The sequence below is a fragment of the Python bivittatus genome, unplaced genomic scaffold (assembly GCF_059951505.1).
Source record: "Python bivittatus isolate LINGU-HERP-01145 unplaced genomic scaffold, Pbiv_v1 ctg000410_np1212, whole genome shotgun sequence".
NCBI classification, from domain to species: Eukaryota; Metazoa; Chordata; class Lepidosauria; order Squamata; family Pythonidae; genus Python; species Python bivittatus.
The window spans coordinates 14,320,892-14,346,665 of NW_028277067.1; the positions used below are offsets into that span (position 1 = coordinate 14,320,892).

General features: G+C 43.1%; 2 protein-coding genes across 8 annotated transcripts in view; one reads left to right on the forward strand and one right to left on the reverse strand.

Annotated features, from left to right (window-relative positions):
• The window catches only part of LOC103064266 (AP-2 complex subunit alpha-2-like), a 29,568-nt gene extending 9,227 nt beyond the window's left edge, over window positions 1-20,341 (forward strand). For 5 of the 7 annotated variants that reach the window (XR_015796636.1, XR_003086522.2, XR_003086521.2 and 2 more), the window contains one exon: window positions 1-3,568. The gene's annotated coding sequence lies outside the window, so the exon portion shown is untranslated. Of the gene's footprint in view, window positions 3,569-6,310; window positions 6,550-8,754; window positions 9,014-19,675 lie in introns of those variants that run through there. The other 2 variants (XR_015796639.1, XR_015796638.1) reach the window with 2 other exon arrangements.
• Window positions 1,312-25,668, reverse strand: TSKS (testis specific serine kinase substrate). The gene is made up of 11 exons (XM_088143546.1): window positions 23,165-25,668; window positions 20,343-20,577; window positions 17,958-18,026; window positions 15,216-15,299; window positions 9,007-9,090; window positions 7,641-7,975; window positions 7,360-7,545; window positions 6,358-6,516; window positions 4,586-4,721; window positions 1,967-2,091; window positions 1,312-1,512 (listed from the first exon to the last, which is right to left on the reverse strand). The coding sequence occupies exons 1-11, from the start codon at window positions 23,395-23,397 to the stop codon at window positions 1,317-1,319; spliced, it is 1,842 nt and encodes a 613-aa protein (XP_087999672.1). The 5' UTR covers window positions 23,398-25,668; the 3' UTR covers window positions 1,312-1,316.
• Window positions 25,669-25,774: the final 106 nt, after the last annotated feature.

Genomic DNA, 25,774 nt, shown 5'->3' on the forward strand with positions numbered 1-25,774 from the left:
GATGCACACCAGTTTGGGTTTAATATCAGGAAAGCCATGAATGACATCTTGGTCCTTTTCCAAGTGAACAAAAAGGTCCCTGCCACAGCTGGCCAGTGACTGAATAAATGCCAGCAACATTGTACAGTTATATATTGGTGACACACGTTGAGTGTGTTGTTCTATTCACTAATCAGCAGTGATCTTTGGAAAGGGAGGGGGGAAGGGGATGCCCAGGGGCCAGACCTGAAGATTTCTGCAAGCACAGTGGAGTCCACTTTTGGATTTGGAGGCCTAGATCCTATATCAGATACCGCAGACCTCTAGGCAAATAAGAGGGCTCATCCACCCTGCCTACATTTCTGTATTTTTTAAAGATCTAATGGGGAGGACTGCTAACTAAGGCATGTTTGCGGATGAAGAGCTTGAGCTGGATTAGTACAGAAAAATTGGAGCTTAGCCAATTGAGGTTCCTCCTCTAAGCTCCTGCATGGATATTCTGAAGCAGTGCCTCCTCAGCCATCTGCAACCAGCTGCTAAGCATCTCTTCCCTCTGTGCTCCAGCCATGTCAGGCCACAGCAGGTGGCAGGGTGATTTGTTCCCTTATGGCAACATCCTGGATCAGTTATACATAGTTGAGTCTCTCAGCAGTATCTAATGCAACAGAAATTAGATCCAAGTGCCAATTTTTTTTTCTAATACTGTGCTGGAGCAGTATTTGGTAAGAGTAACACTGCATGTTACACCAAATAAGTAAGTATAATTTAGTGTCCCTTTATAAATGAAGACATTGAGATTGAGACATTTCCAGAGTAGGCAAATCAAGAAAGGAAATGCAGCAGGCAGAATAGATACTCTTAATTTCCTGCTCTATTTTCCCCCAGATGGACTCCTACAAATAGTGCTTTATATTCATGTTACCAGCATTGTAAAGAGCAAAAAGCTGGTGGTTGCAATGGGAGGTTGACCTAAACAGGGAAGAAGTGATGATCATAATTTGTGACATTCTTAAAAAAAGTAAGTTGTGCTTCAGTTTAAGATAATGAAGTGGAACACACCTCTTCATCCTCCACCCACTACCCCCTTGCCAACTCAAAGAGAGAAACTCCAATTTTTCATACAAAATATATGTATACCTCCAATTTTTCATACAAAATATAAGTATTTCCCAGTGTGTCAATTCTACTGCCAGTTTCAGTCCTCCAGTCCATTTTCACAGCCAAACACACCAGAAAGAGGGCCGCTCTGTTCAGATGAAAGACCTTCTCCAGGCTGAAAGTGCCCTCTGGTTTCCAGTGAGTGGGGAAGAAGAGCAGGCCACGGCCACCTCTCTCTCTTACTGGGGGTGACGGTTCAGCTCAGCAGGGCAAGAGCTCCGCTTGCTAAGGGTGACGGAAGCAGCTATGGCGTTTGCTGGGGACTGGGGCACGCCTTCTTGGGAGACCAGAGACAGGTGTGAGTGGAGGGAGCTCAGTTTGCTCTGCAGATAATCCAGGCTGTTAAGTCTTATCCCTGGTAGAAGGAAAGAGAAGCTGCGTAAGAAAACCTCTTTGCCTCGGCCAACCAACACACACATGCTTTAGATTACTGTTTCCATCACTCTAAGCACAAGTGAGGATACATGACTGGGGAAAGCTGATCTCAGCCAACGTTCTGTCACTCAGCCTCTGACCCAGCCTCACGCGTTCTCCTTTGGTTAAGCTGTCCACGTTCTGCAGGCTGCCTTAACTAGTTTTCACTCCATTTAGTTTAATTAAATTAGAGTTTCTACAGACAAAGACTTAACATTGAACAAATCCCCTCCTGTAATATTAAAAGAATTGTTGGCACTTTAGGAGAAACTATAGAGACTAACTTCCAAAGGATCCTAAGACTCCTGCCTTTCTGCATGTCCCTGACCCAGGCAACAATTTCCTCTGCAAGAACATCTCATGGGCCTGTAGAATATGTGGGTAAAGGGGTAAAGGGGGTTTCTGTTTTACTCACTCTACAGTGATCCTTGTCCGCTCCAGATAGTTTTTGGCTCTCATGGCTTCATCTTGGGCCAAACGCATGTTTGAACTCAGTGCTTCTGTTCGTGCATGAGCCTCCAAGGCTGACTGTTCCAGATCCTGCTTCCAGTGACCACAACAATTGGAGGTTGAAAGAAAGAGAGGAAAGGAAGGGCTACAGAGCCCATTACTCAACTGGGGTGGGAAAGGAAGGCAGCACTCAAGCTAAGGAAATTTACAGGTGCAATACTTGTCATTGTGATGCTGTAAGTCACAAAGAGAGCAAGGTCAGCTGTTTGACAGTAGCAAGCAAAGTACTACTGGCATCTAGGGAGAAGCAGCCTGCATTCCCACAGGGCAGTCTCTGCAGGACTCTACTGCCCTCTCATGGTTGCATGCCTTGGGTCACAAGGCATGGTCAGGCCTGTGGCTGTAGCAGGTGACAGGAACGGTGGAGGCATAGAAAAAGTACTAAAGGATTGATCTGAATCTGCTGGCAAAATTACTCAGTGGTAACGCTTGAGGTGAGAGCCACTAGAGCAGTGTTTTTCAATCTCAGCAACTTTGAGATGTGATGCTGCCTGGGGAATTCTGGAAGTTGAAGTCCGTGCATCTCAAATTTGCTGAGATTCAGACATTGCAGTAGAGCCTGCAGTTCTGATAGTCCTTACAATGGATAGCTAGTAAAACAGATAGGAAAAGCATTAAGCCTCCCCCCAACACTTCCAGTTTAGTAGCTGAAGGATGGGGAAAGATGCATTTTAATTTGTATTTTGGATGGTTAAGAGGCACCATAGACAGAGAAATGACAAGGGTATCAGATGGGGTGGGGGAATTGAGTTTATTTTTAAAATGTGTTACACCTTATTTGATGTGCTTTTGGCTTCATTTCCTGTCCCCAGAACAGAGAATGATATTTCTGATGTTTGGCAGTTAGTTATAGTCAGCATCAAGAAGTAGCATTCCTAGTACGTGTTTAACTGAGGAGGGGGAATACCCGGAACCACCACTTTGGTGACTTTGCTTTACTGGCCTTAACTTGCAGGCTATTAAGAGGTTCCTCATTGCTCAGTGTGACTTGTCAACAGCTGCTGCTCGGATACCCTGTTAAAACACTAGAAGAACTATTTGCTGAAGACTACCAGCTGAGTTACAGGGCTGCACAAGGATTTAAAATGAAGGATTAAAAAAATAATGGATTTAAAATCAAGCCCGCCCCAGCCAAATGCCTGTGGTTCTCTCTTCTCTAGACAATTTCAGCTGCATGACACCAACAGCTGGAAGGGAGAGAAAGAGCAGAGCTAAATTTCTCTCTGCATACACATTTATTTAGAAACTCTTCAGTGATTGCTTTTCCCTTTCTTCCATCCCATTGTTTCTCAGGCTTCCCCCTTATTTCCCCCAACAGGACTATCTGGGAAGGGACAGATCAGTTAGAGGACTTTTAAAATTAGGACATGGGCTGCAAGTTGTCCCGTTCTTCATATAACCACCAAGGGCCTCAGATACTATGTCCTGGGAATAAACAACAATGAAAAAGGGATGGATGTCCATATGTACAAAAGATGTGTTGATAAATAAAATGGAATAAAACTGACACTTTAACCTTTTCAGAAAGTGAGTTTCACAAGAAGAGTGAAAACTGGAGAAGGACATATGCTAATTTGCTTATTAATGAAAGCAAACGCTTTGCTTCCGAGATCCCACATCCAAAAACCTGAATTTTACACAGGGAATATGTTACATCACCAAGAATTCAGTATTTTTGGAAGGTTTCTTCCTTCAACGCCTTGAGATTTGTTGCTCCAGGACCAAAGCCTGATGTTTAGCTAATATTTTTTCACATTATTTTACTATCCTACCCCAACCCTAGTGCTATTATCCTTCCTATAAAATACAGGCACAATAATTTATAGGAAAATGGGTGCAAATGAGAAAAAGAGCAAAATGGAAGCGGAGAGGAAAACCACTAATTGAGGAGCTGGTGCAAAAACTATAGCTGAGCGAAGTGTAGCATTATTCAAAGGATATGGAAGCTGCACTCCCCAAAGTCAACAGGGCCAGGACAAAACAACATTTAATTTATATTCATCATTACAATTACTATTGTTTATTGTTCCCTGTCAATGTAACAACTTTCACTTTCTGTCACATTAAATCTACCATTCAGCACTAATAGAGGGGCTCAGGAAAGCGCCCCCAAGATTTCCAGGGGCTGCATTCAACTCTTGGATGGTGGATTGAGTCCCTCTGTAAGCATAGCCAGGGAGGAAGCAAAGCTTAGGAAAAAGCAAATGTACTAGGCCCACTTAAGACCCCAGATTCATCCTCCAGTCTCTCGAAATATTTTTAGTAGTGTTTAGAAAAACTTCTGGCAGAGATTTTGGTAAGCTGAGGTCCGATTAGAATTCAGCGGACAAGATTCAGTGTAAGGCAGCTGTGCAGATTGTACATCCATAGCCCAGGTGGCTCTGCATCGATCTCAGTGCAGGGCCATCTCGACCTGGCCTGCATTGACTCAGAGCAGAAGAATGCTCCAGAAAGGCTGCACCCTGGGATCTTTTTATGTGGGGCAGGAGAGCCTGGGGTGTGTGTACTCTGTGTCTCACAGTACCATTATCTTCTTCTGCAAACGCTGGCAGCTGGGGCATATCCCTGCTGATGGGGTTCGCTGCTTCAGCTCCTCCAAAACGGGTGCCATTGCATGCTCAACCATCTGTCGCAGCATCTCTGTATTCACAATGCTGTAGCTGTGGGTGGCAAGCAGGTAGGTGAAAAAAAAAAAGAGGGGATGACATTTACACAGACAGTCAATATAGAAAATATGATTGGTTTAAGTCTTGGAAAAGGGAGAAACAGCCCAGATACAGTGTCACAGAGACTCCCCCTATTCAATGCCAGAAGAGTGCAATTTTCTGCACTAAAAATAACATAAATGTAAGACAGACATCTCTAAAAGTCAGCTTACTTAACATAAAGACAATAAAGAAGCACTGGTCAAACTCAATATAGCTTTAGGACAAATTCCCCTTTTTCAGGACTGGGGAAGGGGATCTCAAAATACTGTTAGGAGGAGAAAAAAAATGGTAGGGAAGAGGAGAGGAGAGGAGAGAGGAGAGGAGGCATGTGTGAAAAATCTAAGCTGGAAAAAGAGTTTTAAAAAGCAGCCATTTAAAACCCAGCTCCCCTTGATCCTTCTAAACATGCATGCCAATAATATGAGCTTTAGCAACTTGATTTTTTTCAAATAAATGAAAACAGATGTTCTCAAGAATCTAAAGCCAATGTCAGATACTGGATTTTGTACAAAACTGCATCTTCAGCAACAGCCAATTAACTGCTCATGTGACTAGTCAATTTACTTGCTTCTGTAATACTGAACCTACTCTTCTGTGAACTGGAAAATTGCAATTACTTGCTGGTCCATGAAAGGAGATTTATAATATCGAGTTTGTATTTCTGGCTGGCACACTGTTCATGGACTGCTTAAGCAAGAATTTTTGGTAGTCCTCGTTAGAAAAATCTTAAGAGCTTGTAGCTTTCCTCATACATCATGTCCATCCAATAAGACAATGTTTCTCAACCTTGTCAACCTTAAGCTGTATGGACTTCAACTCCCAGCATGCTGGCTGGGAAATTCTGGGAGTAGAAGTCCATGCAATTAAAGTTGCCAGGGTTGAGGAACACTGCAGTAAGCTATGACAAAGATAGGCATGCTCAGAGTCCCCTCAGTTAAGCTGTGTCATCCGGGGCACCCAGGGGACGTGCCTACTTTGTCACTGCCCTGCCCTCTACCACAGCACTCCCTCCAAGATTCAGATGGCCCTGGCCCCGTGTTTCGGAAGGCTCAAGACCTGGCTTTTCCCCCAGGCACTGGGCGGGGAGGTTTGGTGGCAGGTGACTGTTTTTGGATTGGTTTTGCTTGGATGAAGTTATTTTGGGTACGATATGTTTTATTATATTTTAATGTTGCGGGTTATTATGCATTGTTTTTTACTGGTGTACACTGCCCCAATTCACGTGTCAATTGGGCAGCTATTAAATTGATTTAATCAGTCAACCTCTTGGGAACACCCTTTCTGGGATAAGCGAGTCACCGGAAGACCTCCTGCAGCCCACCAGCAGGCTGGGGGGTCAAGCAGCAGTCCAGGCCCACCTTTGGCTTATGGCTCAACGTGTGAATGTAGCCAACAATGCTTTATTTAATAAATTACCATTAAGCAAATCACTGCTTAGAGGCTGCATGACTTTGGACTATGTGAAATCAGGGAAATCAGACCTAACTTTGCCGTAATCTCCACACCCTTCCTGAGCCTAGTCTTTTGGTTCTCACTGTCAGGTTGGCCTTTATTCCTCAGTTCTGACCCTGAAGTTTGAATGAGGCACCTGGAACACCTAGCACAACTGGAAGGAGGCCGATCGGGTGTTTCCATGTTCCTGAGCGTTGCAAGATGTCGGGATACATCTTCCAGGAGTGGTTTCACCTGCCAGAGCCCATCCAGGTCTGCACGGAGCTGAGTGAGAGACACCGATGTCCGCTTTGCTCTGGCATGAGAAGAAAGGGAAAAGAAGGCAGCCGTAAGTGAAATGACAAGGTTCCACAATTTCCAAATCCAAAGCCCTGCAACAGCTCTGAGAGATCAGTTTGCCTGCCGCGTAGAAGAGGAGGCTTTCTTATCTCTGGGGCAGGTCTTGAGATTGGAGCAACCGCTGCCTCCTTTTGCAGTCCTCTCATGTAATAGGTTGGCAGGATAGTGACTTCCTGGTTTTGGGGTGTTTGTGTTCCAGGGGAAGCTGCAGACTCCCTGTCCCTCTGCATTTTCTTATCTCTTACTCTTCGTTACAAGGGGGTGTGGGTTGGGCTTGATGTGGGATTTCATCTTCAATTGGAGCCCTTTCTCAAAAATACACTGGAGGACCTCCACCAACCCTGTTTTATTCGGAATCTGACGTTTGTTTAAAAAGTACCAGATGGTGCAAGAAATCAAAGGGAAGGATTATGGTAGAATTAGGTGTACTGATGTAGAAGAAGACCTGCCGAGGAAAAAGGCAGACAAGTCACCATAGGGAGATTAATGAAGCTTGCCCTTGGAAGACCCACAAAGACTTGAAAACTGCTCACTTTTTTAAAGGAAAGTGACAGTGATCAGCCATCTAAATTCCAGGGCAACCAGGCCCTACAAGTAATATACTAATCTTTCCTACAGCAGTGCAGGGCTACAATACCTGTAACTGTCAATACAAAGTGTCTCTTAAATCCGGCCTTTCTTTCACTGAGAATAGCAGGCCACAACCCAGAAGCAGCTAAAGAGAGCTGGCCATTGGAGCAGGGCCATGGCTGTCGAGCTCCAAGAAAGGGGAGGCTGTTTGCTCAGGAGAGGCACGTACGTGGCAGAGACTTCATCCAGTTCCTCCCGCAGCATCCTGAGCGCCTGGCCTTGTTCCACGTGTGTCCTTTCCCACTGGGGAAGCGCTCCCTCCAAGCGCACCCCCAGCTGGGCCAGCAGCCGCAACACCTCCTTCTGGGTCAGCTCATCTCGCTGAGCCCGCCCGGACAGCTCCAGCATACATTTCCTAGAGTGAGGTGTGATGGAGAGACCAGATTGGAAGACAGGTTGGTGCCTCTGTCAAAACCAAGGGTCTCCACTCCTACTCCAATCTCAAAGTACCTGATCTCTTCCAGCAGAGGAAGGCAAGCCAAGGTGAAAGACATGGTTGGCTTTCCATCTGTGCCCCTCTCATCCCCAAGGCCTGCTCGCAATTGCCCACTTTCCAGTGCCCCTCGCAGGCTGTTGATGGATGCCAAGATAGCAGCAGCGGACTTCTGGACTTCACTCTCCTCACAGACGGCCGACCTTGGGGATGTTGCCACCGTGCTGCCTGCCGAGTCCAAAAGTTGTTTGGAGACCCCACTTGCCACCCACTGTTCCAGCAACTGCCACTCGTGCTCTTGCCGACCAAGGTCTTCTGCTTGAACCTGTCGCTGCAAGTAACGCAGCTTTTCCTAAACAGAGTGGGGGAAGTGAGAAGGAAAGAACAACATTAATTTGGGGAGTATTGAGTATATTTATGTGCTGTTCTTCTTCCATTCCATAAAGGCAGCATGCAGATACAGTAAAACTCTATAGTTCAAACCTACAAAGAGAATAACAGGGAGTGCATATCATAAAAATCCAACAGAGAGAACAAAACACCTTTCTCCAGCCTGGTATCCTCCAAATGAATTAGATTACAATTCCCATAATTCCCAACCAGCCTAGTTGGGATAGCTAGGAACTCTAGTTGTTGTAACCCAGCACATCTGGAGGATGCCAGCCTGGGGAAAGGCTAAAATAGAACAAAGCTAACCCGCATCCTTTTAAATTTAATAAGATGGTAAATGAAAGGGGCAAATGGCTGAAGCACTTGCAGCATTAAAAAAAAATGGAAAGAGGGAGCGACTGGCCCAAAGTCACCCAGTGAGCTTCTACAGGTGACGGTGGGACTAGAACCTCAGTCTCTCCAGTGCCAGTCCAAATCTTAACCGTTATGCCACGCTGGCTAGACTGAGAATTTAAAAGCAAAATCCCAGAAAAGGTAACAAGAAACCGCTTTCATATTATTGCTAAAAAAAATTCCTTGACAAAGATGAAAAGAGGGCAAGGCTTAAAAGGGACAGATGGAGAGGCAAGAATGGGCATCTTGTGGCAAGTGCAGAGAGCTGGTGAGATGACCAACCCAGCCCGCTAATCTGATCTTTAAAAATATCCACAGACAATTGTTTTTGTTTCCATTTTGCTACAGGAACATCTAGAAACTTGAATTTCAAATGCAGCCTCTGCTCATGCTAGAGAAATACAGTCTGTGTTCCTCAAGTGCAATCACCCAAGATTTCAGATTCGGTTTATAATCTTACTTTCTGGCAACTGTTCTCCATCAACCTATTAGCTTGTAGCAGCTTTATTACCTTTCCACATGCTGTGAATTACTTGCACTATTGACACCAGTAGGGAATAAACCACCCCCACGTTCCTGCAAGCCTCAAATCTCCCTTACCTCCAAGAAGGCTGAAGTTTTTTTCAGCATGCTGGTCTTAATTTCAGCATCCTCCACGGATTTTGTCACCTTTCGGCAGCCTTCCTAAAAGACATTTCAAGGGAGGGGAAGAAACTCAGATGGCCAAGCAAGCAAATGGAATGAGCTAACATGGATTTGCATTCTTTTCAAGAAGTGGGGGAAGGAGGAGGCTGAAAATTCTCTCATTTCTCTTCTTCTTTTTTAATGATAAGTTTGATCACTTGAAACTTTAATAAAGGAAGGGTTCAATATCCATTCCATTATAGCCTTGGAAGGAAATACAGAAATGTCTTGAAATGATTTTGCCTGTTTCAACCCACTTTGTCCTAACTCATTCAGATGGAGATCACCCATCTGAAATCAAGAGATCATTACTATTTCCTGCAAATCAAAAGGTTCAATAGCATCTCAGCACCTCTCTCCCCACTTCCAAATTTCCCTCCTTGGGATTTTTTTTAAAGGGAAGCTACTTTAATATTTGCAATCATCTCTGTCATTTCACTGAATATATAACAAAATCAAAAATAAATGTTAAATTATGCTTTGTCAATTCTAAAGCAAAGATTGCACCTCCCACTTGGTGTGCTCTGAGCTATCTGGCAGCATTTGCCGATTTTGTATATATCGTTTTCTTCTAGAAAAAGGATATACTTGGCAAGGAGCTCTGATTCAGCCATCTGGTTCTGCAAAGCTGATCTTAACTGGCTTACAATGGAGCAATGCCCTCTTACAAAGAGCATCTTATAATGACCAAACCTGCATAATCCTTGCACTCTTGATCTTTTTTAATGTGTGTGTATGTGTGTGTGTATCTTCGAGTCAGTTTTTTGACTCCTGGTGACTGCCTGGACAAGTCCCTGCAGTTTTCCCAGCAAGGTTTTTCAGAAATGGTTTGCCATTGTCTCCTTCCTAAGGTTGAAGTAAGTGACTGCCGCAAGGTCGCCCAGCTGGGTTTGTGCCTAAGGCGGGATTAGAACTCAGAGTCTCCCGGTTTCTTGAATGATGCCTTAACCACTACATCAAACTGGTTCTCACCCTTTATATACTACATGCCTATTTTGTTATTTCTCTACGTAGTTCAAAACAATAAACAAGGTTCTTCTTTTTTCCCCTTCCTGGTAAGGAAGGTTCAGCCAAATGAAACTGGCTGACTCAAGATTCCCAAGTGCCCTTCCAGAGCTGCGGAGGGTGCTTTGTCACAGAAGCACCTCAGTTGCTCACTGCCGCTTTGCCTTTGGCGTGGATCAGATGGAGCAAATGAAAACTGTCAGCTTTCTCTTCCCACCTGCTCAGAAAAGCACTTCCCCACTCATCTAGCCTCTTCATAGCATCATCCAGCCACCACTGAGTGATATAAAGCCTGTGCTCATTATGGTGATTTTGGCACCAGGATGGTTGGACGATTCTAGAAAATGCTCTGCCTTACCTCAGACAGCTACGTGCACTGTTGCGCTATTTGAGCTGAGCATATGCATATAAAATCCCAAACCAGTAAGCCTAAGTGGTGGCGATATCACTGATTAAAGTTAAAATGAGAATTGACTACATAATCTGGCTGATGCACACTGGCTTGAAGGCATATTTGTCTAAGAATGCCATGCATGAGCGTCTCCTTCTGGAGATATATGTACAAAGTTCAACCATGGATCGCTGGATTCACACTTCTGCTAAGCACAGGCACCCACAAGATCTTGCTGCTTTGTCAAAACAATGAAAACAGCGTATTGTTGAAGGCTTTCACGGCCGGCATACGATGGCTGGTGTGGGTCTTCCGGGCTGTGTGGCCGTGGTCTTGAAGTTTTGTTTCCTAACGTTTCACCAGCACCTGTGACCGGCATCTTCAGAGTGCAGGAGCACAGACAGGAGCAGTGCAGGAGCTGGGCACAGAGAGAACTGCTCCTGTCTGTGCTCCTGCACTCTGAAGATGCCGGTCACAGGTGCTGGCGAAACGTTAGGAAACAAAACTTCAAGACCACGGCCACACAGCCCGGAAGACCCACACCAGCCAATGAAAACAGCATCACACCATTGTGCCACAAGGCCTGTCCCTTCCATACATGCATGTGATGTCATGATGCACACACAGAAGGGGCAGGGCTTGTGCTGTGACAGTACCATGCTGCATTGGTCATCATGCCCAACTTGTCCCTCCTCTGCAGACAGTGCTTGCACTAAATAATACTGCTTACCCATGTTTTGCTGAATAAACAATTAGATTCCCCTAGCACCTGAGCATGGGACAAAAAATTCCCTGGTTACTCTCATGGTTTAACTGTGATGACATTTGGGGACCTAGCCATCTTTGTCCCGCTGGGCCTTGCAGCAGCATTCAGTACTGTTGACCACAGTATCCTTCTGGGCCACCGGAGAAGCTTGGGAGACTATATGATGTGATGGTTCTGCTCCTTCCTGAGCAGGGTGGTCCAGTCAGTGGTTGTGCGGGAGGAAAGCCTGAGCATGCAGGTGCTCCAATAACATCTATGTGAAGCTTCGGGGGAATCCTTCTGTCAGTTTGGGGTATCACCAATTTACTGATGATAACCCAACTATTTATTTCCATCCAGGCCAAACAGGAGATGCAATAGCTCTGAGCCAATGCCTAGAGGCTGCCAGAGACTGGAGGGGAGAAATAGGCTCAGACTGAACCCAACCAAGATGGTGTAGGTGTTAATTCAAAAACCAAGGAATCTTTCTTGACCCACGGCTCCTGTTGGAAGAGTAGGCCAGGAAGGCCTTTGCCTAGTGAAAAGCATTGCTAGGAAATTGCCTTGAAGCAATTAAGTTTGGTTTCTGGATAATTATTGTGTTATTACTATATATGATTTGTTCTATTTACTTGTAATTTATTAATTGTACACTGCTCACGGTCCATTGGATTGAAGCAGTATGACTGGTCCAAGCAACGGAAAACCCAGAGTATGATCTCACAGGGCTCCGGGTTGGCCTCTGAAAGCCCAACGGCTTTCACACCAAAAGCTGGATCCCCATTAAAATTCACTCTTGCTCTGCCTAGACAAGGCAGCTGTCAGCTTGACCAAACAGAGTTTGCAGCAAGTTCTGACGGGACTCTGGTTTTGTAAGTGCCAGGCTCATGGCTTATGCGCCCAAAGCTGAATTGCTGTCAGAACTCGCTCCCACACTGCTTGGACAAGCCAGCAACCAGCTTTTCCAAGCAGAGCCCAACGTGTAGCCTGATGATTCACACACAAGCTGGACTGCTGGTAGTACTTGCTCCCACTCTGGCAGGATAAGCCGGCAGCCATCTTGTGTAAACACAGCCTGCAACAAGTTCTGATGGCAATCCAGCTTTGGGCGTGCCACCTTCATGGCACGTTCACCCCAAACTAGACTGCTGATAGAATTTCCTCGAGCCCTGCCTGGACAAGCTGGCAGCAAGTCAGGGTTTTCTCCAGTTGCTGCTATAAAGAGCAAATATCATCCAAAATAAATATGGAACGAGAAATGAGAATGGCTGCCTCAAAAATAAAACCCAGATTTCAGGAATTATGCAAAACTAAGCAATCTCATCCTTCTCATTAAAATATGATTTCAATTGGTTTTGATTTATTGTTTATCACCAATGAAAGTTTACTTTTTTTAGTTGAAAGGATCTATCATAGTTTTATTTCATACGTAAATTAAAATTTAATTACTAAAAATAAATAGTAAACTTATTTCTTGTCCAATCCAAACCCCAATGAAATAATCAGTTTTATTCAGGGAGGCTGCTCACAAAAATGTACTTATTTTAGTGTCACTGCACCAAAGTCATCACACTCCGGCTTAGTGATGTCTGACCTCAGCACACTGTGCTTTATTCAATAAACCAAGGTCAAATGAACGTGGTTTAGTACAAAGCACGAAGCACGTTAGAATAAATGTGATTACCAATCTGTATCATTTTTGTATTTACAGAGGGGTAGGAGAGGGGCCATTGTTTTTTTAGATTTTTATCCCACCTTTTTTTTTCATATACAATTCAAGGCAGCAAACATACCAATACTCTTTCCGCCTCCTATTTTCCCCACAACAACCACCCTGTGAGGAGAGTAGGGCTAAGAGAGAGGGACTGGCCCAAAGTCACCCAGCTGGTTTTTCGTGCCTAAGCCAGGACTCGAACTCACTCTCCTGGTTTCTAGGCCTTAACCACGACCCCAAACTGGCTCTCACTTGGTCTTCCTCGCAGACAAAAAATAATTGGGGGCTACCCTTCAGACAAAGTTACCCAAATAAAATTCAAGAGGGGAGGAATTTGAGCCCAGGTGTCCTCAGCCTATCTCAGAGTGGACAGCGTGTGGCCCTCAGCCTTCTTCAAAGTCCTCGGCAACTGGCTTGGTAAGAGTTAACCGTCCCTTCTTTGCTGCCTGATGCTTGAGACAGAGAAGATGCTGGAGGCAAAGAAAAGGCGTGGCACAAAATAGGCGGCCCAGCCCACTTGTGGCCTTATCCACGCCTTGCTTCAGGCCGAGCTGCCACACGGAAGGCAGCCTCCATGGGCCATCTCTGTTCTCCATCTACGCACAATTCGCCTCAGAATTAACTTGGCTCTCAAAGCCCTTTCCTTGCGCAGACAGGAAAAGGGCCTCGCTCCTCCTAGGAGGCAATTCAGGTGCTTACCAGGGGACCATCTCCTTAATCCTCTTTCCTTCCAGGTAAAAAGCGGTACGGCTCCTGCTGGCAATTGACAATCTAACAGGAGAATTAATTTTCTAAACAGGAACCAGCATATTTTGCTTATGGACCAAAATATACTGATTTCAAAAATAGGAGGCCGCAATTACTTCTTCATCTTAAAAACTTTCTGAAAGCAAGCAAATTGATGCCGACCAAACCGGTAGAGACTAATCCATTTTGTATACAATAAGATTGGATGCTTTCAAACAATTCTACTATAACCCTGCCTAAACCAGGAATTAACCCTGCCTAATTTTAATTACTAGTGCTAAAAGAAGACCTCTTAAGTCCAAATTTCAGTCTTATGGCTAAAACGTATAGACTATTTTTTAAACTCCCCCCCACCCTCCTTTTCCCCAACAACATTCCTTCTTCTACTTTTTTTTTTTTTATAACTCTGTCTAAGAGTTCTGGAGAACTCAAACGCTTGCACCATACATTGTGTCAATTTAGGTGGTCCTAGGCAAGATACTGCCAAACCATGGATTTTTTTTTCTTAAAATCAACATGTCTACCCTTGCTTTTTAATTTTTAACTAGTCTTTCTTGCCAACAGCATTGTTTAAGAAATTAAACAATGACAGTAAAGCCAGCCAAAATGAAGGCAAAGTTAGATCTGAGTTCACAGCAGGAGGGACAGAATTCAGCTTCTCTTCCCTCACATTGGCCCAGTGAGTCAGACTGAAATACTCTTGGATTGGTAGTCTTGAGAAAAAGACAAATTCCATTCTACATTTGTCAGGAAATAGAGAAAAAAATAGGTACATATCATAATGTCTTTATGTAACTGCATAGCAAGGAGAGCAATCTGGTGCTCTCTCAATATTTTGGAATATAATTCCCATTGTCAATGGTTCAAGATGATGGGAAGTTTAGCCAAAACATCTGGGGAACACTAAATGTCCCATATAAATTACAGAACCTTCAGCTGTACTCTCTACAAACTGTCAAAGGAGCAAACATTATGGACTAGATATTTTTATTTATGGCCCCATAATTGTGAAACTCCCCCCAGTCTCAAGATTCATTTGTGTTTGGTTCATCAATGTATTGTGTTCAAACAAATTAGCAGCTGCTATTTATTTTAAAATTGTATTTAAACTGTAATTATAGTCATATGTATATGTTTTAGTCTTCTTCAATTTACTACCCTCTAGGATTACATCCCCAGTATTTTCAGCCAGCAGAAGTCAATGGGATCATGTTGGAAGTCAGTTCTAAAAACTGTAGTTATAAATGGAACAAGATTGTGAAAGACTATTTTAAACTTAGGTACAAAGGCAGTATGCCCTAAAAGGTGGAATTTAAATATGAATGAAGGGCACTATTGGAAAACTATAAGAAGGGAAAATGCAGACAGAGGGAATAACATCAAAATATATTACAATGCTTTCCATATCAAAAGAGTAAAGGATCAGACTTTTTTTTTTACTTTGGAAAAGATGATTAATTAAACTAAAAACCAGGGAATCTATGAGCCTTCACAAGTATTGGAAAAGCCAATGCAATTCTCACCTTGAGCTGGGTACAGTATTCTTTCAGATCTTCAGCCTCCTGCCTGTACCACTCCAGGTTTTCATACAACACTGAGCACTCACTCTGCACACAGATAAAGCAAAAGGTAAATAACCCAGAAGGCAGCAAATGGGTCTCAGAAAGCTAGCAAAGGTGAAGAGAAAGTCCCTTGTAACATTGAAATAACCTTAGCAGAAGTTTTGCCCATTGCATGTTTAGATCAATAAAACTTAATAATGTTTTACCTATTCGACTTAAAAAAAACCTTCATCATCTCTGAAAAAAGAAGAAAATCCAGGAGAACTTGAAATCCAGCAGTAATGTTTGAAATTCAACTGTTTCCTAATCCCAATTATCCCATTAAAATTTACATACATCCATATTTTTAACTAATTATTCCTGCAAAACTGTGAATGGGAAAAAAGCTCCATGTTGGGATTCATGTTGAGGAAAGCTTTGAATTTTAGGGTACATCCTGGGTCACCCATGCCTAGGGCACGGGAAGATATACAGTTGCAAGAAAAAGTATGTGAACCTTTTGGAATTTCATGGTGTTCTGCATTAATTTGTCATAAAATGTGATCTGACCGTCATCTAAGTCAAGAGTATTGACAAATATAATGTGCCTAAAATAATAACACAAAAACAATTCTGATCCTTCATGTCTTTATTGAACACACTCATTCAACATTCAAAATGCTAGTGGAAAAAGTAAGTGAACCCTTGGAATCAATAACTAGTTGATCCCCTCCTTGGCAGCAATAACCTCAACCAGGCGCTTCCTGTAGCTGTGGATCAGATCTGCACATTGTTCAGGAGGGATTTTTTAGCCCATTCTTCCTGGCAGAACTGCTTTAGCTCTGTCATATTCTTTGAGCGTCTCATGTGTATGGCTCTCTTCAAGTCATTCCATAGCATCTCTATTGGGTTGAAGTCTGGGCTCTGCCATTCCAAAAGGCGGATTTTGTTTTTCTGAAGCCATTCTGTTGAGGACTTGCTCTGGTGTTTTGGGTCATTGTCCTGTTGCATCACCCAACTTCTACAGAGTTTCAGCTGACGTACAGACATTCTCACATTATCCTGAAGAAGTTTTTGATACACTTGGGAATTCATCTTCCCCTCAATGACTGCAAGCTGGCCAGGCCCTGATGCAGCAAAGCAGGCCCAAATCATGATGTTTCCTTCACCATACTTTACGGTTGGGATGATGTTTTCATGATGATATGCAGTGCCCTTTTTATGCCAGATATAGTGCTGCATGTTCTTTCCAAATAGTTCAATCTTTGTTTCAGCAGTCCACAAAACATTTTGCCAATACCGCTGTGGAGTGTCAATGTGTTCTTTCGCAAACTTCAGGCATGCAGCAATGTTCTTTGTAGTAAGCAGCAGCTTCCTTCATGGTGCCCTGCCATAGACACCCTGCTTGTTCAATGTTTTACATACTGTAGACTCATGAACACAGATGTTAGCCAGTTCCAATGATGCCTTCAAATCTTTGGCTGTCACTCAGGGTTGTTTCTTTACCTCATTGATGAGTCTTCATTGTGCTCTTGGGGTCATTTTGACTGGGCGCCCACTTCTTGGTAGAGTAGCCACAGTCCCAAAGTGTCTCCATTTGTAGATCATTTGCCTAACTGTAGACTGGTGAATTTCTAAGGTCTTTGAAATCACTTTGTAACCCTTTCCAGCTTTATGTAAATCAACAATTCTTGATCATAGATCCTTTGAAAGTTCTTTTTGACAAGGCATGGCTCACATAAGCGTATTCCTCTTGTGCAGAGCAAACTCAAAAAGTTTGAGTGGTTTTTATCAGTCAACATGGCTCTAGTCCACACCTCCAAACTCATTTTCTTAACAAGACTCCAGGTATGCTAACACCTGACTCCAATTAGCTTTTTTGAGGTCATCTCAAGGGTTCACATACTTTTTCCACTAGCACTATGAGGTTTTTATGGTTGTTCTCAATAAAGACATGAAGGATCAGAATTGTTTTTGTGTTATTATTTTAGGCACATTATATTTGTCAATACTCTTGACTTAGATGACAGTCAGATCACATTTTATGACAAATTAATGCAGAACACCATGAAATTCCAAAAGGTTCACATACTTTTTCCTGCAACTGTATACAGAAGGGGAATGGCCACAGTGAACAAGTGTAGAGCTTAGGTACTATATGTCTGCAAGGCAAAATAATATGAAGGTGCTGGGAATTAACACTTCTCACACCCACGTCTCATATGTATACGCATCTGGCCGCTAGGTCACTTTAAGAATCACTGAGCAACATCAAGGACTCTGTGAAGTCACCAAAGACAGTAGAAGAAACTGTAACCAATGTTTTAATTATTTTTTTAGGTGTCCTAGGCTTTGGTTCTATAACTTAAACATGAAAAACAGATTGGCCTTTTTGTAGTTTATGCTAACGCAGTGCATATTTCTTAGTGCTGGGTAACTATGGGGCTTTGCTGCCCTGAGGCTATATTTGACAAATACATAGTGATCTAGTTTGGATTCAGAACCTTTTTGAGCATTCTTTTATGTAATAAGAGGAAAGAAAACATAAATGGTTGACAGGAACCCCCTCAGCCAACATAATAACCTTGAAGCTCCAGTTACTTAGTTCCTGGCTATAAAAGCAGAAACAGGCATGGTCAGTCTGGGAGTCTAAGTCTTCAGCTATGTGGTTAATACAACAACCAACTGTTTCCAGGCCTGCAGATTGTGAACATAGCGACTGACCTTGGGCATCCTCTCCTTAAGGCTGGTGATGGAGTCCTTGGCTCGCAACAGGCCACTATTGCTCACTTCCTGCTAGGAGAGAGTGTAAGAGGGGATCTGGTCAAACAAATCATAAACCACTTACCCCTGACCTCTTCACACTTCCAGAGCATTTATTTCAGTGTCAACTGCATTAACATGAAAAGGGGGCAGCTGAAGATCATTCTCTATATTTTAGAGACCTAAGAAGAGTCTTCTTAGGAACTTAAGAAGTTCATTACTGACAGAATCTTTGAGGGACACAAGAGTCCACGAAGCAGAAATTAAGCTTGTGTGTGCAATACACCTTTTGAAGCTGGGGGTCAAGGGAAAGGAGACAAATAGTTGGAAAAATATAAGAGGCCATGCTTAGGTGTAGAAAGTGAATGAGGAAAGAGGAATGAAGAATGACACAAACAGATCAGTGCAGGAGAAGGGCCATGGGAGAATGAAAAGTCTTCAAGAAAAGCCCTTTTCAGGACAAATATGCAAATAAATTGTTAACAACTGCCAGAGAAAATATCTAACAGGTTTTGTTAAGCAGCACACATTGAACTGATAGTAGATTTTAATGGTGAAAGTACTTCAAAGCACCTTTAAGGATTGTAAAATTAGGGGAAAGGGCAGAGAGTTCTTTTTGCCCAGCTGCCCATCAAGGAGAGTGGGGAACAGCATGAAATTGTTAAGCCCCAAATCCTATGAATCAGCCTTCCTCAGCCTGATGTCCTCCAGGTGTGTTCAACATCAATTCCCATCTCATTGGCTGTGGCAGAAGGGATAATGAAGTTGAAATCCAAAACATCTGGAAGGAACCATATTTGGAAAGATTGCTATTAATACTAGCAGCTCAGATTTCTTTCTAAAACACAGTTTGCAAACTCTTTGCAAGTCCACTTCCTAAACAACCAAGTGATATGAATATTTTTTAAAACTGGGTATTCTCCTTGAAATGATGAATAATGGCAAAAAAAAAAAACCCTTGCCACTAAAAATCTTGATTCTCTTTAATCTTTGCCTGCTGTGATATCAGCAAAGACATAGAAAGAGGGTTAATAAAAATAAACTGAGGATTTTATTTTTAAATCAAGTTTTTCATTTAGATTTACATTACTCCAAATTATCTCATCATTGGAAATTCATTGTTTAATAATCACTGACTATAGGAATTAAAATATATTTTATATATTGATACTAAAATGCAGAGGAAGGCAATAACACTGATGTGTAAGTCTAAATCATTCTTTCATTTAGAAACAGTGATCTTCCACTCTAGTCTTCTTACTGGTAATTAACTAGGCAAGAAGGAAAGCTCATTCAAGAAAAGTAGAACTGGGAGGTAAGGCTGAAATAGGAGGGGTGGAGATTCAACTCCCTCTCTTCATGAACTAAAGATACAGCAAAAATACCAAAGCCACTCCACTAACTTTCATTTTATGCAAAAAAAAAAAAAGGCAAATACATGTATAAGCCCTTCTGGCTGCCTTCTCAGTTTGATTTCATCCAGATGCAGATCCCCCTTATTGTGGAAGTTCAAAATTGGCGAGAATATGAAGTTAACAACGAATTAAAAGAAAAGCAAACTAAGATGAACATCCAAGTTGCCCACCCAAACAAATGCCAGTCTCAACAGAAAGACATTGGAATTATTTTCTGGAATGCTATAGGAAGCCCACAATTGAATTATTTTTGAAATGTTACAGGAAGTCCACAATAGAGCTAAAAACTACAGCCTCCATGTACAGAACTATGATCTTCTGGCTCTTGAATCAACTGCAACCTCAGGCCAGACATCCAAGGTGCCTTGTAGAAGCATTGCTGAAGTTGCAGAAGCATCAGTCATGGATTCTGTGTTTGGCTTAAATCTTGGCTGCTATGCCTCAGTACCAGCCTTAATCTTCCTCTGGATATGGAAGATGGAAGAGATAATCCAGTACAACTGAAGTAGCAGATAAAGACAAGACTAGAAGTTCAAACAGGGTTGGCCCTTTCCCTTCACTAAGGAAAGATGAGAGGCTTGGAAGCAGCATCTTCAAAGTGGAATATGGACGTAAAAGATATACAGACCCAAAGCCCATCCAGAGTACAAACCTTGTGGCGGAAAATTCACAGAAGGATAAACTGTTAGCCTATTGTAGCACTAAAGAGTCAAGAGTCTTATGGCACCTTAAAAACAAATAACTGTATTATGGCATACAAGTAGCTAGTGACCTAATCAATTTTTTATTTCAAATGCCATATGCCTCTTTCTTTGGGGGGTGGGGGGTGGAATAAGCCTTTTTTACTTGTCTATTATTAGAACAAAGCTAATTGAGATGCTTATCTGACAAAGCAACAACAGGTATGTGGGCTTGTGACTCATTTCCTCACCTGCTGGCTAGAAATATCATCTTCATCTTCTAACCAAGTTGGCTTGATGGGAAGCAGGGAATCCTGTCTTTTGCTCCCTGCTCCCCCCGGTGAGCCCCCATCATCTGTGGATTCATTCTCGGTGGTGGAATCGTCACGTTCCCCATCAGTTAGGTTCAGGAGAGAAACATTAGTACAAGCCGAAGAACGCTTCAAGTTGAGATTGGGGCTTTCAGGGGTAAAATGGGGCTCAACTCTGGGTTGGGAAAAAGTACATTCATTATCCTTAGATACAGTGATGGACAACGTTCTTTCTTACAAATATATTTCAGAGGGGTAGTTGTGTTAATTTACTACAGCAAAGAGACTTGTGATATCTCGATGTCTAACATATTCCTTTGCAACCTAAACTTTTGGGATCCAAAAGCAACCCTTGGCTACTAACAATTTTATTGTCTTCTGCTACACTGTCCCAAATCTTGTGCTTTCTATGTGTGTGTTAGTCTTCAACATCCTCAATTTGTAACTAACATGGTCAATGGGATTATGGAAATCCTAGAAAATTATTCTGGAAATTCTGAGAATTGAAGTCCAACACATTGGTAGGGCACCTGGTCTTACTTATTTATTGCATCATTTATATCCCCCCCCCCAGTCAATAAACCTTGGATAACTCACATAAATCATTCCTGTACCGAGTAAATTCAAACAACAGAACGGGGGGAGCCTGTTCCAAAGAGATAGGGCAACTATCAAAAAGGCTCCCATCCCCCTCACCTCTTGAACTGGGAGGGAATCCAAAGAAGCCCCTCCCAGATAGGATGCACAGAACCTATTTGAGGATGATTCATCAAATAGCACAGCCCAAACCACATAAGGCTTTATAGATCAAGGACACAACAGATACACTAGACAATACTGGGCAAAGGCTTCCCTGGTAACGGAATCCACCTGCTAATCAAACAGAAGGATCCCCATTTTCACATTAGCTCCGTCAAGGCATGTGATCCTCTCCAAAGCCAACACAGGAACACAAAAGAAGCCCAGTTGTTTCTGAAGAAGCAATAACTTCATCTTGCTGTGATTCAGTTTCATTTTGTTTCATTCAATCCCTCACCCTTCAGACACTGGGTGAGTATCTCCTCTGCATCTCCTGCTCAGTTCAGGATATAAAGCTTGGTGTCATTAGCATGCTGATGAGCTCTCATTCCAAACCAACAAATCACCTCTCCCAGCGGTTTCATTTAAATATTAAACAGCAAAGGGAGAGAATCAAGCCCTGTGGCACTGCACATAAAAGTGCCCAAGGGTCTCACTTCTTTTCTTCTCTTGGCATTACCAGCTAGAACCACTCACTTATGAAAGTGTGGAACCAATGCAGAATAGTGCCACCACCACCCCCATCTCATAGATAGTCCACATGGTCATTGGTAGAGGACATCACTGAGAAGTCTAATTGGACAAGTGCAGGACCCAGCTAAAATCATCCACAAGAACAGCCAAAACAGTTTCTATCCCACACCCGGGTTTAAGGAAACCTGAATGAAAGGGATCACAATTATTCCCTATATCCAGTATTCTCTGCAACTGATGCCCCACTACCTTCTCCAAGATCTTCCCTGAAAAAAGGAAGTCTGGAGACCTGGCAGAACGTATCCAACACAATCCGATTACGAGCCGCCTTCTTCAGGAGAGGGAAGATACCACTTCCTCCCTCAGAGAAGCATTAACTCAAATATGAATGCACACACGGGTTACCCTGAACAGCCAGGTGGAGCATGGACTCAAGATGCAGACGGCAAAACTCACGTTGCAGAGAACCCTGTCCACTCCGTCAAAGTTCACAAGATCAAACCAAGCCCAAATGACTTTGTTAGATGCTGCCTCAGCCACCCTGTTGGATTCTGCCCATAAGGAGTCTAAGTCAGTTCAAAGGCTACAGGAAAGGTTAGGCTTAGGAGGAGTCATCAGGAGAAGTAAAGGAAGCACATACAAAGCCAGGATTTCTGAGATCTCAGTGACAACAGTCTTAAGGCTGCAATTTCTTATCTAGTGGAGCGGATAAAGATCTCCCTTAGGAAAACAGTATTTAACAATCATGTACTAGAAAACTGGGATGTTTGTCCAACACTATACTCGGACTACAGTTGGAACCAGAAGATAAGGGAGAGGATGGGAAGGGTCTCTCCCCCCCCCCATTTGTTAGGGCAGGAATCAGAAATGAATTTTTTAAAAGTACAGGAAGGGAGCAAATATTCATATATTTTTCCAGAAAACTAAGTTGAGTGTGTGAACTTCTGGGCTTGATTCAGGGCAATGTGTGCAGGAGAAGGGCTGACTGGCTTTTGAGTTATGAGAAGTGCCTCTGCATGTTGCTGGGATCAAAAACCAGGCCATGACAGAATCAGGCTAGTCCTGGTGGAGATGCCTGCCCCCAGGCTATGAGATTTCTCACAATGCCTCTCCAGAGTTGTCAGCAATCACCTCTGTTGTAGTATCTGCTTTAGATCAGATGAATTCATTGTCCACTTAGCCCAGTGTTGGACTACAAACCTTCATTATTCTCAGCCGGCATGACCATGCAGGCACAAATTCTGGCAGTTGTAGTCCAACAAAGCTGGGATCTGAGAGCAGCAGCTCTCCATGATCTGAAGGAGAAAAAGATTTTTTTGCATCATCTGCTGCCAGAGGCCTTTTCACCTGGAGATGCTCAGGACTGAATCTGGAACCATCTGTGTGCAAAGCAGATGTGCTACTGTGCACCCCCCTCCCTGTATGTTCTCACATGCGGCAAAAAGGGCACTGAACTCCACCTCCACCCTTTCCCTTCCCAGGGCTCCCACCCGTGGAAAGAGACGGCTTTCTTCTTTTTGGGGAAGCCCTTGATGCTGGTCGTCTTTCCCGGCTGCTCCTTGCTGCCCTGAGCCCGACTCTCAGTCCCTGTTGGTGTGTCTCCGGCCTCGTTTATTTCCTTGGACTGCCAGATGGTCTTCACCACAATGTTGGCCATTACTGAGTTGGGGTCGATATCTGGTATGAGCGCAAATTTTCTTGCCTGCGCCACACCAGGGAACATCTACCACCTGCAAGCCAACCGGCTCTCCAAGGAGGATGGCTGCTCCTATGACCTCACAACAGTTGCCACGGAGCTGCCGATCACATGACCCCACTCTTCCGTCAACCATTCGTACCACCAACGTTCTGTGATGTCAGTACAGCCTTCAACGGGAAGAAAACTAATCCAAACCAGTGATGATGACACGGAAGGACTTGCATTGATTTTGCTGAACAAATATACTGAACGGCTAATTGACCTTTTTTCTTTTATAGCTTACCCAGGGAAGCAGTGGCTAGATTCAGCCACTGCAGTAAGCTATGATTTGTTAGTTCTTCTACAAATCACAGTTAAGCAGTGAGCCAGACTTCCACACAAAGCCATACGCCATGTTCTCATGGTGAACCATGAGCTGGGTTCACACTGCACAATAACCCAACACCAAATAAACTACATTAGGGCTTAGCTATATGTAAACCTGACTGTTATGTAACATTTCAAGCCAATGTATTTGAATGAAATTGTCTTTTTTTATGCTTTACAAATAAATCTGTCTTCCTCAATATGATTTTTGTGTTGTTTGCTGCTCCCTATGTCTTCCGCACCTCTCAAAGGGAAACATCTGAACAAAACTACAAAGACATTCACTTGCTGTAGATTTTGTACGTCTGCTTCCCAACCTTCTGACCGTGAACTCACAGATTATCACAAAGGGAATTTGGGAAGGAAACTCAAATGTCACACTTGACTCCATTGCTTGCAGTTGGAATTTAATAAAAACGATAAGCTTTGTTTTGCATCCAGTTGGTGTCTGCATTTGTCAATAAGCAATGCTGAACTTGACAAGTGCCCCTTGTCAGCCACAGCAGAGATTCTATGTTGGGCTGAAGAGGAAATCACAGTATTGGGTGCTGTAGACCATACCCAAAGCATTCTTTGAAGGATCTAGCTATTTGTCAAGCGAAACACATAGAGAACTGCAGCTGGGAAAAACATGACCTTGGCATATCAAAGAAAACATTGACTGGCTCATATACCACACATAGCTGTTGTGTTGTTTCTAAAAAGCATGATTTGCAAATGGAAGTCAGGGGACATAGTTTGCTTTAGGGTAGTAAGGCAGTTTGAAATCATGATTTCCAAACTACTTACTGCATTGTAACAGTGTTTTGGCAGAATGTGCAAACAGAGATGCATAATTTATGGTCTCCTGGTTTTTCTTGCTGATTGGTGCCCCACCCAAGTCTCTAACCTACACACAGAATGCAAGGGGAGAATAATTGTGTGTTACATCCACAAACTAGAGCCAGAGGAGCCATTATTAATTTTTCATGAAGCACATAGGTTAGGTTCACTTTACAGCTTGGCCAGGCTAAAATGAATTGGGCAGTTAGTGATTCAATGTGGTATGGGAATGGAGCGATCATCTTAACACATTGTATGGACCATTAAGTATAATACAGTTTGTGTGAGCCCTGCATTTACATCCTCTATATGACTTTTGTGTTGTTTGCTGCTCCCTATGTCTTCCGCACCTCTCAAAGGCACACAATTGAAACAAAACACAGACGTATACATAGTACTCACTTGCTATAGATACACCTAGCACAGCAATTGTGTTTCATTAAACCAGGCTGAGTTTGTTGTGTAACCCCAGCCACTGTACTCTGTAATGTCTGGTTTATGTTAATCAACTCTGTAAGCCAATGATTTGTCTTAATTCAATAACCCATACTTAGGCATGATTTTATCAAGTTGTTCTTTCTCAGCTCAACTTATTTGACAGGATCGTTGTGTTGGCCACACCACGAGGAAACAGCTCCATGCATGCCAGTTTGAACTCCCAAAGATAAGGCAGGATATGAATGCAATAAATATATTCATTGGCTGTCTTCCACGTAACACTAACCATAACACGCTGCCTTTATCTTAGCGTACGAGAACCCGCCCACGGCCTAGCGTGATATGCATACCGATCCACTGTGGCACGTTAAGCGAAGCTTTAACGCTTCATCTTAGCATTATGCGTTAACCAGACTGTGCAGTCACTTTTCGAGGCTGCTTTCAGGAGACGTAGAGACCTATATAGCAAGATAAATATATTAAAATAAATAACAGAGCCGTAGGTTTCCTTCGTTCCTACTACACTAATACTCACACGGAAAATAAATCAATAAAATGATTTATTTTATTGTCGAAGGCTTTCACGGCCGGCATACGATGGCTGGTGTGGGTCTTCCAGAACACGGCCACACAGCCCGGAAGACCCACACCAGCCAAATGATTTATTATTTATTAAAAGGATTGTCGGGAAAACATTTCTCCAAAAGGAAAACACGCAAATGAATGGGAACCCCCCCCCGAAATAGGAGTTCTAGAAATGCAAAACGCTGGAGAA

Bases quoted from the DNA above. Each gene is read 5' to 3' on its own strand.
- TSKS (XM_088143546.1), bottom strand. From the start codon at position 23,397: ATGTTCCCTGGTGTGGCGCAGGCAAGAAAATTTGCGCTCATACCAGAT. The intron at 18,027-20,342 runs GTGAGGAAATGA...CTCTCCTAGCAG, and splicing joins ATGATATTTCTAGCCAGCAG to GAAGTGAGCAATAGTGGCCT. The intron at 9,091-15,215 runs GTGAGAATTGCA...AATGTCTTTTAG, and splicing joins AATACTGTACCCAGCTCAAG to GAAGGCTGCCGAAAGGTGAC.